Source organism: Mus caroli, chromosome 4, assembly GCF_900094665.2.
Source record: "Mus caroli chromosome 4, CAROLI_EIJ_v1.1, whole genome shotgun sequence".
Taxonomy (NCBI): Eukaryota; Metazoa; Chordata; class Mammalia; order Rodentia; family Muridae; genus Mus; species Mus caroli.
In genome coordinates, this window is record NC_034573.1 from 37,269,680 (window position 1) to 37,284,740 (window position 15,061).

At 41.0% G+C, this 15,061-nt stretch overlaps 1 protein-coding gene across 5 annotated transcripts in view; it reads left to right on the forward strand.

Annotated features, from left to right (window-relative positions):
- The window catches only part of Unc13b (unc-13 homolog B), a 189,204-nt gene that overhangs the window by 105,154 nt on the left and 68,989 nt on the right, over positions 1-15,061 (forward strand). For all 5 annotated transcript variants that reach the window (XM_029476020.1, XM_029476021.1, XM_021159382.2 and 2 more), the window contains 2 exons: positions 3-317; positions 2,437-2,527. In XM_029476020.1, coding sequence (XP_029331880.1) covers positions 3-317; positions 2,437-2,527 — 406 coding nt within the window. The remainder of the gene's footprint in view (positions 1-2; positions 318-2,436; positions 2,528-15,061) is intronic.

Genomic DNA, 15,061 nt, shown 5'->3' on the forward strand with positions numbered 1-15,061 from the left:
AGCCCTACCAGCAGTAGTAGGTATGGCTCCTCCTGTAATGTGAGTCAAGGAAGCTCTCTGCTGAGTGAGCTGGACCAGTATCATGAGCAAGACGATGATGGTCGGGAGAGGGACTCCATTCATTCTAGTCATAGCTATGGCAGCCTCTCCAAAGATGGCCACGCTGGTTTGGGAGAACAAGAGAAAGCCTTGGAAGTGACATGTGAATCAGAAAAAGAGAAAACCGGTGAATCCAAGGAGATGAAAGATGATGCTACAATCCACCCTCCTTCAGATCTGGTGCTGCATAAGGGCCATGTCCTAGGACCCCAGGAGAGGTAGGTGATGGCTAGCTCACACGCAACCTGTTGTATCTCTTATTGAATACAAACACTTTTCACTTATTTTCTTGCAGCTGCGAGGCAGGTACAGCAACAGTGGTTAAGTTGGTACATCCTCCTTTGATTTTTGTTTAATTTCCAAGATGTTTGAGGGACTTATGTTACTGAGGTACAGGCACACCAGGAGTTCTTGAACATGCAGTCTTGACCACACAGATGTCTCAGTCTGAAACTGTGCCTGAGCCCCGCAGGGTTTTTTTCAGTGGTTCCCTTTGCTTAGGGATCCTTTAATTTCTTTTGTGAACATTTATGTTTAGTTTTATTTTAACCTGTCTGAGGGAAATTAGAAGAGAATTAGCCAGACTTAATACAGCTGCTATACTGTACATGGCTTGACAGTATGTTTGGCATTTTTGTTTTATCCATAAGAAGAACATTTTATAATGTATCTTTTGGCCAAGTGTGGTGCACACCTGTAATTCATTACTCTGGAAGCTGAAGCAGAAGGGTCAGGAGCTTAAGACCAACCTGAGCTACACAGTGAGATCCTCTCTAAATATAGCATCAAAAAGAACTAAAAGTGGTTGTGTAATAAAGTTTAGTATAGCATTTGAGTGTTCTTCTATACCACTGAGCTAACCTGTGTAGAACAGCTGAGAGGTTGGGCATAGCAGTCCACTCAGCTATTGTTGACATTTTTAGGACAAATAATCATTATGGAAGACTACTGTTCATTTTAGGGCACTTGTTAGACTCTCTGGCCTACAGTAGATGGCACTAGCCATGACCAGGGGGACAACCAAAACTCTCCAGACATTGTCAGATATTCCTAAGCACAAACCCTGCCCTGTGCCCAGTTGAAAACCACTAGGGTGGAAGAATAAGAGCACAGCTTAGCTTTCCAACATCTAGATTTCATCACAGACCTCAGACCAAGACAGTGAGTGCCATGACTGGACGAATCATACAGCTTCCTGAAGTCACTTTCTCTTCTTTTCATGGTCTTCCGTTGTAGCTCAGGCTGGCTCCAGATTTGTAACTTAACCCCCTGATTGCTAAGATTGTAGGCATGTGCTACAGTGCCCACCTCCATAATGCCTAGCTCCATTCTTGTTTTTTAGTCATCTGTTGTAGTTCAGTTAATAGTTGAGAGGCCCAGGAGACTAAGGTGCAGACCAGGCCTCTTACGGGTTATGGTCCACCATCAGCTGCTTCTTTATGGATCTTGAACCTGACATTAATGTCGTCAGGGCTGAGCTTTTTCACAGAGGTGAAGTACTTCACATGAGTACTCGTTTATCTCCATTAGGCCAAAAGGTAGCCAAATTCTTAGCCAGAGTACCTTGGCTAAAAGTGTCCACAAATGTTTTGGAACAATTAGATGCCATCAGAGCCTGGCATAATTTTTGCATGTGCAGGCAGTAGACATTTGTCTGCTACCTTGACTATAAGCTATAAGGAGGAAGGAAAGTATTATCTGGTACTAACCACTATTCCAGCTGAAAATCTAGCCAATGGCCTACTGTAACGTGGAGTTTCTGCCTCTGAGGTACTTAGTTATATTTACTGTTCATTTCACACAGGCTGTCCCTGAGGCAGCTTAACGTACATAATGATGACAGGAAAGGGCTATCCTCCCCTAGTCAACCTTAGATGGAGTCTCAGCATTGGAAAGTCTTCCAAAACAGTGGAACAGGAAAGGGTTTACAGAACAAACTTTTTTCTTATTGAAGCTATGCAAATCCCAGGGGAGGCTGGTGGTCTCTAGCAGTGAGGGGTGCATGCTCACTTCACTCCATCTGTGACTTCTGCACTTGATGCTGACCCAGGCCCTGGCTGCTGCTGCTGCTTTTATCACCTCAGTGTCTGAGCTATCTCCTGTGGGCACATGAGAAAAGGAGAAGGAAGGGGGAGTGGAAAGATGTAAGGAGTTGTTATTTTAGACAGGAATTGTTTTCAAAATAATTGTTCAGAACTCCACTGTTTTGTGGCCTGAATCACTAGCCAAGTGTAGGCATGAGCACAGACTGTTTTATTTTAGACATGGCAGTCCTGCCTGGGCATTGTCACTTTGTTGTCTCTGCTGTTTACAAGAAATGCTCTTCTCTGTTTCAAGTCTTCCTGAGGAGAACGCATCGTCGCCATTTACCCAGGCCAGAGCTCACTGGTTCCGAGCCGTTACCAAGGTCCGACTCCAGCTGCAGGAGGTAGGAAATTTGTTCCAATAATGGTTGGGACAGTTTTTTTTCTTTGAAAAGTTTGGGAGACATATGGTGCTGAAGAAGCTGTCAGTAATTAGTCATCTTCTTGCAGTGTGCTTCTGGGAATGCATGGCAATTAAGCGAGGGCCTGAAGAGATGGGAGGTGGCCTTAGCTGCTTGATGAAAATCAAATAGGCCTAGTAGGTGGGAGCTTGAAGGTAGGGTTAAATGCTTATTTTCTCTACTACCATTTCTTTGGTGCAGTGTTAAGGTAGGGAACAAGGCCTCTTAGGTAATTCGTTGTATTCTTTATTGTCTAGTTTATAGGGCTGGAAATATGGTACAGACATTTTTATGGGAAAATTTGGCTCCTGCTTTAAGGCCCCAAACATGGACACATTAAGACCTGCCATGAGGGTACCAGAGAGATGGCTCAGTGGGCTCAGGTACTTTCTGTGCAAGCGGGAAGATCTGGGTTTGATTCTTAGCACCCATGTAAAAAGCTGGGCATGGCGGCATGCCCCTGGAGCCCCAGGACTGTGAAGGGAAGTAGAGACAGGAGGATGATGGGGGCTTGCTGGTCACCATTCCATTTTCAGACTTTGTGAAAAACCCTGTCTTAGAATTAGGCAGAGTGATAGAGGAGCAAGGTGCCTGACTTCCTTTGGCCTCCATGGACCTGCACACGCATGACACACACACAGAAACACACATGGGGGTGGGAGGGTAAGGGAGATGGAGAGAGGGGGACAGAGAAGGAGAGAGAAAGAGGGAAAATGTAAGAATAGATGATGAAGTTCCACAAGCAACTTGGGAGGAATAGGTTTGTTTCCCTTGCGGTTTATAGTATTTTCTAAAGACAGGGCAGGAACCTACGGCAGGACCCCAGGCAGAAGCTATGGAGGAATGCTGCTGACTGGCCTGCTCCCCATGCCTTGGTCAGCTACCCTCCTCATGCAGCCCAGAAGCACCGGCCTATGGGTAGCGTTGCTCCTAGTGAGCTGGGCCTTCCAATGGCTATCATTAACCAAAAAAACACCCTGTGGACAGTGTGATAGAGGCATTTCCCCAGTTGAGGTGTCTCCTTCCAGATAAATTTGTTTTCGTCAAATTGACATAAAACTCATCAAAACAAAAAATAATTTATTTTCCCTTTTAGTGTTAAAAGTTTCCCTTAGCAAAATGTGTCCTTGTCTGCATCTGAAGACAGGCAGTCTTTAGGCAGAAGGGTTGTTTTTAAATGATGGCGGTAGCAGTCACTAGTGTAAAACTTGGCAGATATTAAAAACTCAGGCATGCTCACATGTGTACATGCACCCTTTAAAGACTAGTCTGAAACCCAAGGAAAGTTTTTGTACAGTCCTATAACTCTGTACCCTTCATCAGCTGCTGCCTCTCTCCCCCTTTCACATCTGTCTCGTTGTCTCCCTCTATTGTGACCACTCTCTTTAAGAATCAGTTGGGTTGTAGACAAGAGAGTCTGCCACTCCTAAATATCTGTGTCCTCCCCTAAAAATAAGGCCACTCCTCTAAGCAACCTTAATCACACTATCAAGAAAACACCAGTAATAGCTCTCGTATTAGGATGTCATGCAAATTTGCCAGCTGCTCCCTACAAGGCTCTTTCTCTTCTGATCCAGAATCTAATGGCTGCCTTAATTGGAGTCTCTTATGTCTCCTTCAGTCTGGAGCAGTTCTTAGTCTTTGCTATCCTCACAGTTTCAGATGATGAAAGCTTTCCTTTTGTAGCACGTACCCACTCTGTGTCCTTATGTTAGGTTCAGGCCACACTCAATTGATAGGAATTACAAAAGAAGTACCTGTCTCGGGAAGTACGAACCTGTCCTGCCATAGTTGACAGTGGCCTTCATATTTGGTTTAGTTGTGTCAGCCAGGTCGCTCCGCTGTCAGCCCTTTCTTTTGTAGTGAGAGCCCCTGAGACTTGATACGTGTTCCTCTTCAGATCTGTACCTACAAGTGGTGATGTGTGTCTGGAGCTACCACTTGTGGTGGTAAATTGCAGATGCTAACTTTGTTCCCGTTGTCCTTTCCACAGTGCAGTGTGTGTTCCAGTATAAGAAAAGTCTCCTTTTCACCTGTTAATGTAATCCAGTAAGACTCATAGGCCCGTCGGTGCACCAGTTTTAATATACTATTATTATCATTTATCTTGATAAATTATTCTGATTAATCTTCACACACACACACACACAGAACTTTGTGGATTGTTTTTAAGTCAGTGTCTCACTATTGTAGCCTTTGCTAGCTTGGAGTTCCCTATGTACTCAGACTTTCAATCTTTCTGTTTAAGCCCTTGGAGAATACTGGGATTATGTAATGTGCTATTACAGCCAGCTTGCAAAATATAAATTTAAATTTTTAAAAAATTGGGTTCCTGGAATCAAGTTCTTATTCCAGGGGCCAGACTGGTTACACCCTCTTCCTCTATCACCCTTCTGTGTGTTGTGATTGCGAGTATATTAACAATGTCTGTCTTAAAAATGTTTTTTTTTCTCTAATACAAAGGATAATATTTTATTTATGGACTGAAGAAAACAATCACCAAGTTACAAAATAAGGCGAAAGGCAATGGCCATGTTACACAAATTTGAATGGACCCATTCATTGTTGTACTGTGCACAGTTTCCACAGTGAATCCAGTGAATCTATAGAATAAAGGCAATTCTTTAAGTTGTTGTCTTTTCTTTTTTTTTTTTTTAATTTCTTTTAAAATTTTTTTATTAGGTATTTTCCTCATTTACATTTCCAATGCTATCCCAAAAGTCCCCCACATGCTTCCCCACCAACCCACTCCCACTTCTTGGCCCTGGCGTTCCCCTGTACTGAGGCATATAAAGTTTGCACAACCAATGGGCCTCTCTTTCCATTGATGGCCGACTAGGCCATCTTCTGCTACATATGCAGCTAGAGACACGAGCTCTGGGGGTACTGGTTAGTTCATATTGTTGTTCCACCTATAGGGTTGCAGATCCCTTTAGCTCCTTNGGTACTTTCTCTAGCTCCTCCATTGGGGGCCCTGTGATCCATCCAATAGCTGACTGTGAGNATCCACTTCTGTGTTTGCTAGGCCCTGGCATAGTATCACAAGAGACAACTATATGAGGGTCCTTTCAGCAAAATCTTGCTAGTGTATGCAATGGTGTCANCGTTTGGAGGCTGATTATGGGATGGATCCCTGGATATGGCAGTCTCTAGATGGTCCATCCTTTTGTCTCAGCTCCAAACTTTGTCTCTGTAACTCCTTCCATGGGTGTTTTATTCCCAATTCTAAGAAGGGGCAAAGTGTCCACACTTAGGTCTTTGTTCTTCTTGAGTTTCATGTGTTTTGCAGATTGTATCTTATATCTTGGATATTCTAAGTTTCTGGGCTAATATCCACTTATCAGTGAGTACATATCAAAAATGTTTTTTAATCATTAATATTAATATTCTTAGATGTCAGCTGATAATTTGTTATGCTTTTCACATTTTCATTTACATGCTGTAATATGTTAATATAATTGTATGTATCTATAATCTAAAATGAATAACATGTCCAGGAAATCAAACACTGGGAGTCTATCAATCTGGACCGTCTGACCAGAGGAAAGCAAACATTTAAACTGACATCTGTAGAGTCAGTACTAACTTTTTATTTGAGTGTTTTTAAAGTGAAAGTCTTGGAAATCTACTATAAAGTACAATCATCTCCCTGTAAAAGGGAAACTCAGTGACAATAAGAAGAATGTGTTGGTCAGAGTACAATTGGTTATAACTTTAAAGAGATGATTGATCAAAATATGCCCCCCCAATAAAACCAATTAAAAATCATCCAAAAAGTGAAACTTGCAGTTGTCTGGAGAAAGGGTATGGTTTATCCTGAATTAAGGGCAATCACCATTTAATTGAACAGGAAACCATAGTGTAGTGTCCTTAACACAGAGAGACGGCTGGCCAAAAGGAGAAGATGAACCAGAGCTTAAAGGTGTCAGTTTATGCTCAGGATGAGCTCTGTTGACAGAGCAGTTGAGATTGTAAGACAGAATGCATGCAGAACCAAGAGTTTTCCCCCTAAATTACCAAAGTTCAGCCTATGTCGTCCCTTTACCCTCTGCTGAAGACACTTAATTTTTGCTAGTTTGTTATTTATCATGGGTGGCTCTTTATGTAGCATAAAATCAAATATAGATCTACATTCTACTTTCTCTTTCATATAAAAGGTGGTATAGTGTTTGCCACTCTAAAGGCAATGTGAGCCTTGTGTATGTGGTGGAATGAAGTGCACTGAGTCTGAGGCGAAGCCAGCTTCATTCAGAGCTTCAGGCAATTTGTACTCTGAGGGTTAAAAAGAATGAGTAAAGCTCTCATGAGTTCAAGCTGAATACAATCACAAGGACAAGCTGCACATGGCAAAACCATGTTTTTTTATAGAGGAATGTCAATAGCAACAGCCGAAAGAAAACATACTCCCTCCCTCCCTACCCGGGAGGATCACAATAGCACACTTCAAGAACAGTTCTGTGTTTTTAAAGAAACTGAGGTCACAAGACTCTTGTTTTCTTGGACTTTTCTGGCAAGCACTCAAATTTCCCCTTGCACGATTCCATTCTTAGACTGTGTTCCAACAGAATAGTATATACACAAGACCAACCTTTGCGTCTCTGCTTGAAGATCCTCGTACTTATTAGCTCTAAGAGATTTGTTACAGATACATAATATTCCCCTGTGTGACAGCACTGCACATGTTAGTGCTCTTGCTGTTTCCTTTGAGTAAGAAGCCATGCTAGAAATGAGAACTCTTTTATGCTGGCCATTTCATATGCATGTGTGCACTTCTGTAATTTCAATATACATTACCATATTGTTACTCTTCAGTAACTTATGTGAATGACAAAGGTCTGCTTTAAGATGTCTTCTGTAATCTGGGTTGATGGAACAGCCAGCAGTGGGAACATTGCCAGTCACATGGTAAAGAGAAAGCAAAGATGAGGATTAAATGAGCCAGTAGCAAATGGCTGTGCAGATCTGCCTTCACTCACACATGCCACTCACACTTATATTTGCTGCCCCAGAAGCCCTCAGCCATCCTCCCTGACTGAGGGAGCAGCATGAGGATGTAAGTAAGTGGCTTTTGATGACCATACAAAAGGGTCTGTGCCTTCCATAGGGCATGCTGGCTGCTAAGTCCCTGCAAAGTCCCCGCTAGGAATGCTAGGAGGTGCTTTTCTTTCCTAACCCACCAATAAATATGGTGATTTGTCAATGTTTTGGCAGCTACAGTGTACTTACATATAATAAATAAATAAATCTTAAAAAAAAAACAGCAGTTCCTTAACAAAAAGAAGTTTGAGAAGCATTAGTTGATACTTGTAAAACATAAAATATTTTATTTTCTCAAAATTCTCAGAGACTTTGCACTTGGTGTTTCTTGTACCTGGAATTTTCTCTGAATTCCTCTAGCTAGCTTTCAACCGTGAGTTTTAAGATGCAGCCAGATGTGAGGTGTTGGGAGAAAGTCTCCATACTGTGTGTGAGAACCTGTTTAGAGTTGGCACTCACCATGACATTATGGGGTTATTATTTGCTGTTATGCCTTCCTTAAAAAAAGAGAGAAAAGCACCCCTGGGTCAGTTCCTGGACCATCAGGGCTATGTATGTGTGATGCTGCCTTCTATAGAATGTCTAGCAAATCACTTGTGGTTATTTCACTCGCTAGAAATGCCTTTTTTTTCCACAGATGCCTTCATGTATAAATTACATTTCTGTTGTGATAAGATACTATAACCAAAGGCAATTTAAGGAAGAGTTTATTTTGCCTATGTTTTGGTGCCAAAGGGCTAGATAGCAGTTGAGGAAGGCATGATGGTGGGAGCAGGAAGCTGACAGCCATGTCTTGGGCACACAGGAAACAGAGAGCATGCTGGCATAGGGGAGAGGCTAAAAACTCACAAAGCCCTCCGCCAGTGATGCACTTCTTCCAGCAAAGCTCCCCTCCTAAAAGTTCTATGATGTCCTCCAAACAGCACCACCAGTCGGGAGCCTGTGGATGGGGCAGTCTCATTCAGACCATCACAGTGTGCGTCTATTTCATCCTATTTTCCAAGTTCCAGCCCTTAAAGTTAGTAACAACAAATATTAACCGTTCACATTTACTGAGCTTTCTTTTGTGATCCATATTTAAATGTATTTAAGTTTACTGATTTATTACAGTATTATATATAAGATTATGATATGAGTAGGTTTTTTTTTTCTCAGTTTTTGTAAGCTTTATTCTGGGTTAGTAATTTTGACTGTTCCTTATCTACTTTGTCATGAATAAGGTTTTAGTAATATTGTCCTAGAAATCTGTTTTTGTTATTGTTTTTTGTTGTTTTGTCTCTTGAGACAAGGCTTCTCTGTGTAGCTTTGGCTGTCCTGGATCTCATTCTATAGACCAGGCTGGTCTTGAATTCAGAGATCTGCCTACCTCTGCTTCCCAAGTGCTGGGATTAAAGGCGTGCACTAATACCACCTACCCAGATTTTGTTTGGGGGGGGGGAGAGGATAAAGATTTATTTTCATTTCTGTTTATTTTTAAACTTATCTTTATTTTCTTCAAATAAAATGCTGAACTAGGACTATTTCTTTGTTGAAGAATTTGTGCTTTGAGTGCCTGAATGTGCTAGATTGACTTTGAATATTAACATTTTTTGCCAGTTTGACCAAAGAATGGTATCTGACTTTTAAAATTTACATTTCTCTGTTGTTTGTGATCTCATATGTTTGAGTAGTTAATACTGAGCTGTTATGGCATTAAACAAATTTGGGGGTACTACCATAGAAAGCCAGCTGTACTTCCTCCATTCCTATAAAATTGTCAGAGACTTAAGGACTTGATTATTAAGGGTCATGCTTGTGTCCTTTGATTACCTGGACATCTGAACTTAATAAGTGTGATGACATTGCTGATGCTGACGAAGCAGCACTGTTGGCCGTGTGGGTGGATGGTAAGGATCTGTACCTTATTTGGTTTTATTGCAGAAGAATCTGGAGGAGGAGGTGAGACTTTTCGCTCTAGAAACAGAGACTGCGGTGGCAGCAAGTGGGTGGGTGTTCCAGGTGGAAGGGACAGTACAGGAGAAGACATGCAGACAGGCCATGCTGAGGAAGGCAAGCCTTGGGAATCAGGGACAGGAGTGAACAGATAGATCAGAAGGCCCACACTTAACTGGAGCTGTCAGAGGAGATGGAAGACTGCAGCAGGCTAGCCTAAGTCACCAGGTCAGGCACTAAAACAAAAGAACAAATTGGTTGTCTCCTGCAAGGTTCTCTTTCCACTTGTGACTTCCTTCCAAACTTCAAATGTCGAAGCTTCCTTCTTATCTCATAATTGAAGTTCTAGAAAGGTTGTCCCATGAGGAGACAGTGATGAGCCTCAAAGATAAGCAGGCCCTTGGGACCTTACCTTTTAGGCTTAGTAGCAGTAGGAAAACACATTGTGTAATCTGATACTTCAGGATTCGCTGATTATGGCTGCCCATCTTAACTTCCATTATCTCAATCTTGGCCCTTTGATGAAGATTACTAGTTTCTTTTCTGTTTCAGATCACTGAAAGATAACAGTGATTAAGCCTTCCTCTGTCCAATACTGGTATCACTTAAAAATCATTAACCAGGGCTGGAGAGATGGCTCAGTGGTGAGAGCACTGACTGCTCTTTCAGAGGACCTGAATTGATTCCTAACATCCATGTGGCAGCTCATTGTTGTAATTTTAGTCCAAGGGGATCTGATGTCCTCTGTGGTCTTCTGGAGCACCACATATACATTGTGTGTGTGTGTGTGTGTGTTTGTGTGTGTGTGTATGTAGATCAGGCTGGCCTTGAACTCATAGAGATCTACCTACCTCTGCCTCACAAGTGCTGCGATTAAAGGCAAGTGCTATCATGCATGTGCTCCATCTTATTTAAAACAATTATATTGTGTGTGCATGTGTGTGTTCATGGATGTGTGCATGACAGTATGTGGCATGCATGTAGAGATGAGAGAACATGTGGAGTCCTTTCATCACATGGGTTTTGGAGAGTAAGCTCAGATCTGATGGCATAGTACCTTTACCTACTGATCTATCATACAGGCCCCCCTCACTTTATATTTTGCATCACTATTGCTTACTGAATCTAGAGTTCATTGCTTTTGTTAGACTGTATGCCTCCTGAGCCCTAAAGATCCAGTTATCTCTTCCCCACAACATTGAAGTTACTGCTGTGCACATCCATGTGTGGCTTTGAAGTGTGTGCCAGGGGTCAGAACTCCTTTCTTCATGCGTATGCAACAAGTACTTTTGTCCACTGAGTCTCCAACCCAATGCTTTGTAAGGCAGTGCCTTATCCAGGGCCACCCAACTATTAACTAACCACACACCTGCGATTTCAGTTCATATCTGTTTCAACATGGAAGCCTGCCTGGTTTTAAAGTACCATTTTCCAGAGTATGTCGCACACCATCGTGGTCTAGAGTTGTTAATAGGTGTCAGGTGACAAAGGCTCTGTGGCCAGAGAAGCCTTGGGAAATGCTGAGTTCATTGGAATGAGACAGCACCAGATTGCAGAGTTTGGGCTCACTTAGTCCTAGGATCCTTTAAAAGGAGACCCTCACAACGTACAGCAATTTTGTTCCTTTATGATCCTTTAAAAGGAGACTCTCACAACGTACAGCAGTTTTGTTCCTTTATGATCCTTTAAAAGGAGACTCTCACAACGTACAGCAATTTTGTTCACATGTTTTTTTCAGAAGCGTTGAATTTGACTTGTTTTTCAAGGAGATTTCATTAACATTTCATCTGCCAAGGTCATCAGTGAGCTCCTAGCTACGTACTCTGGAAAACTCCTTTCCTGCCTTAATCGTATTGGACCCCTGGCTGCTACATTTGACACTATCAGTGTACTTTGCTCTCTGACTTCTAAGAACCATCTCCAGCTCTTGGCTCAGCTCTCACTTCAGTCCACCTTCTTTGGTCCCTCTTCACACATCTTAAATGCTAGTCTTTCTGGGAGTTTCCCCTCTAGCTTTTCTTTTTAATTTATATATAAAAGTATACATTCTTCCTGTGAAGCCTCATTGATAAGACAACAACCATACATATCTTCTTACTTCTCTGTCTTGATAGCCCAGTTCTCTCTCCTGAACACGCCATATTTCCACCTACTTCTTAGACAGTCACTTGCCACATAGGCACTCTAGAGTCAGTACCTCCTAACAGAAGATGTCACCTCTTTCTCAACAACATGTCTCTTGTTGTTTTTGATTCCCATGCCACCCAAATCAGTTCTGAACCCATAAGGCGAGGCTGGGCTTTTGAGAAGTGAGAGAAAGCAAAGCTTTTCTTCCTATGAGCAGAAGAATTAGAAGCAGGAATTTCACTTATTCCCAAAGCAACAGAGGTGCAGCTGCAGTGTACATTGGGCTGTATAAGCTCTGTGCAGCAGCAACATCAGAGCCAGTGGTTTTATCCAAGGTGTGAAAGTTTTCCCCAGTAGGGACTGTTTAAATGCGTTTGATGCAGTTAATGAAAGAGTATGGAGTAGGAAGGGTAGTTTTCCTGAAATCTGGGCAGTTGTATTGTGAAGAATAAAGTTGTTTTTCCTATCTAAAGAAGTCACTAAAAAGAGACCCTAATTTTATTTTTCCACAATCACTTTGATTAAACAATTTAAACACATACATACACAGACAAAGGCATAGATACACACACACACACACACCACAAAGAGTTGAGGTAATAGAAGTTAGGATTGGCAGCCATGAATGGAGAACATCCTGGAGTATCAGATTATATAAAATGTATTTTCCCAGCCAGGCATGGTGGTTCTCATTTTTAGTCTCAGTACTCAGGAGGCAGAGGCTAGCCTGGTCTACAAAGTGAGTTCCAGAAAAGCCAGGGATATACAGAGAATCCCTGTCAAAGGAAAAAAAAAAGTGTTTTCCTAGTGCTACTTATGTGATAGGTTCCTCCAATCCAAGCAGATATGAGGCCTTCTTTTGTCTTCTGTGGGAACCGTACACATGTGGTGCACACACATGCAGTTAGGACAAAACCCATACATGTAAAATTTTAAAAAATGCTTTACAGAGTAGAAATAGGGCCTAGGGTGTAGCTCAGCAATAGAGCACTTGCCTAGTATATGCAGGGTACTGAGTTCAATTCCCAGCACCACATATGGATGCTGAATAAAGATATACTGATAAAAAGAAGGAAAATAAGAAAGATATCACACAGGCTGATATTTAAAAGTAATTCCCATTAAACAAAGAGTAGAAGTAATCTGTGGCGTCTTGTATCTGTATTGTGATTAGTCTGGGAGGAGAGAATTGGCAATAATTAGATGTGAGTACAAGAAACCTTTGGGATTTTGTGGATACTATTTCTTAATCTGAATTTTATTATGCTGAGGCAAACATGTACTTTTAGCTTATATATTTTTATATGTATGTAACAGTTTAGTAAAAAGTCTTTTAATAAGCTAAGTGAAAAATAGCATTGAGATACAAAATAGAGAGTATGTCTACCTTCATATTCTGATGTCTAGCACCCAGAAAACTAATAGATAGCAGTAGATCAATGAGTAAAATTTTTCCTCAAAATCTTCTATTTATTTATTTATTTTGCATCAGGAGTTATGTTTCAGTGTCAACTTTATAGCACTTTATAGCAACTTTATGGCACTTATGACCACCATGACTTGGTTCATCATACTTTTTTAGCCATGAGGATGGAATAGCTTAGGCCTTGGTATCAGCCAGATCCATAGTTTAAAAGATGACTTCTTATTTATGACTTCTTGCCCGTTCTTTTGACTTTGACTTGGGCAAGTCACTCAGCCTTTTAGATACTGTTTTCGTCCCCATGAATGAGTATTATTCCCACCAACTGCATGTGGAATAGAACCTAGAATATTTATAGAACGTTTTTGGAGGGGTTGAAACAGGTTTCTTTGTGTAGCCCTGGGTGTCCTAGACCTCATTGTATAGGCCAGGCTGGTTTCAGAGGTAAAGCTCTGCATCAGCACATCCAGCAGAATCTAGCGTGTTATTCACACCAAACACCAAATACTTGTTAGTTTCATTTTTTTTAACATCATAGCTTTTTTTCTTCTATTAATCCCATTTTTCTGCCTTTAATGCCCATTTTTCCTATTTCCCATATTCAAATAATGCCCATTTCCTATTTCCCATATTCAAATAAAGCCATTCTCACATAGCACCTCCTTCATGACACCTTCCCTGATTTCCACCTCACCTAGGCAATTCTAAGAAATATTTCCCCCTTAAATTTATTTACATTTTAACTGCCTCTTATGTTACATTTTATTCTTCCAATGTTTGGAGTTGCTAAAGGCTGCCCCTTCACTGAAGATCCAAAGAGTATCCACGTTCTAAGCAGGCTATGGTGAGGAGCAGAGCCCATTCAGTTCAATAAACTGGTGCATGAAAAGGCAGGAAGAAAAACTGTGTTGAGCCTTTGACATTCATTTTTGTACTTCTTTTGCACTGAGAAAAGTTCAGATGTCTAGACAGGCATGTGGACTGAGGATGTCAAGTTGTAGACTGTTTGACCCAGCTTTTGAATTGGTCTTCTGTTAAAAAGGTTGTTACAAAAATACCCATTTTGTGGCATTCACAAAGTGATGTTCTATGGGATACATAGAGTGAATGCATAGGTCACCATGGAGAGCAGAGCCTCACATGTTATAAGCTTTCAGTAAACATCTGTTATTGACATGGTCCTTTCTGTAACAAGAGAAGCGAAAATGATATATTTAACAAAAGTCTCTATTAACATAACATTTCTTTTACCATAGTCCTCATTGTATACATTAAATCTCTAGACCTGTTCATCTTATATATGTGTGATTTTATCTTACTTTTGTAACTTTTTATTACATTTTAAATGTTTTTTTAGTATGTGTGGGCACTCATGTGCATGTGTGTAGGTCAGAACAATTTACATAAGTTATGTTCTGTCACGTAGGTCCTGAAGATCAAATTCATGTTACTAGGCTTGGCAGCAAGTGTCTTTACCCACTGGGTGGTCTCACCAGCCATATCTGCTATTTTATATTCTTTTACCTATATCTCTTCATTTTCTCTACCCCATTGCCATTTTCTCAAATCTCTATTTTTGTATGTTGCTGTATATTTCTTTTAGCTGTCTCTTCTGTTTTCCTTTATGTTCAGGTTTGAAATTATTTTTGGAGATAATAATATAATTGAATTATTAACCACCACCCCCCAACTCACCCTCCAGACTCTTTCCTATATCCCAGTCTTGCTTTCTTTCAAATAATGGTCTCTTTTCTCATTAATTGTTGGTGTGTGTGTGTATGTGTGTGTGTGTTTCTAAATACATAAACATAACCTACTTAGTCTATATACTGTTACTTGTGTATATATGTTTCAGGCCTGACCATTTGGTATTAGGTAACCAATTAGTGTGCCCTTCCCTGAGGAAGAATGTTTCCTCCTGCTCTCAGCAGTCCTTACTTTCTTTTCTTTCTTTTTTT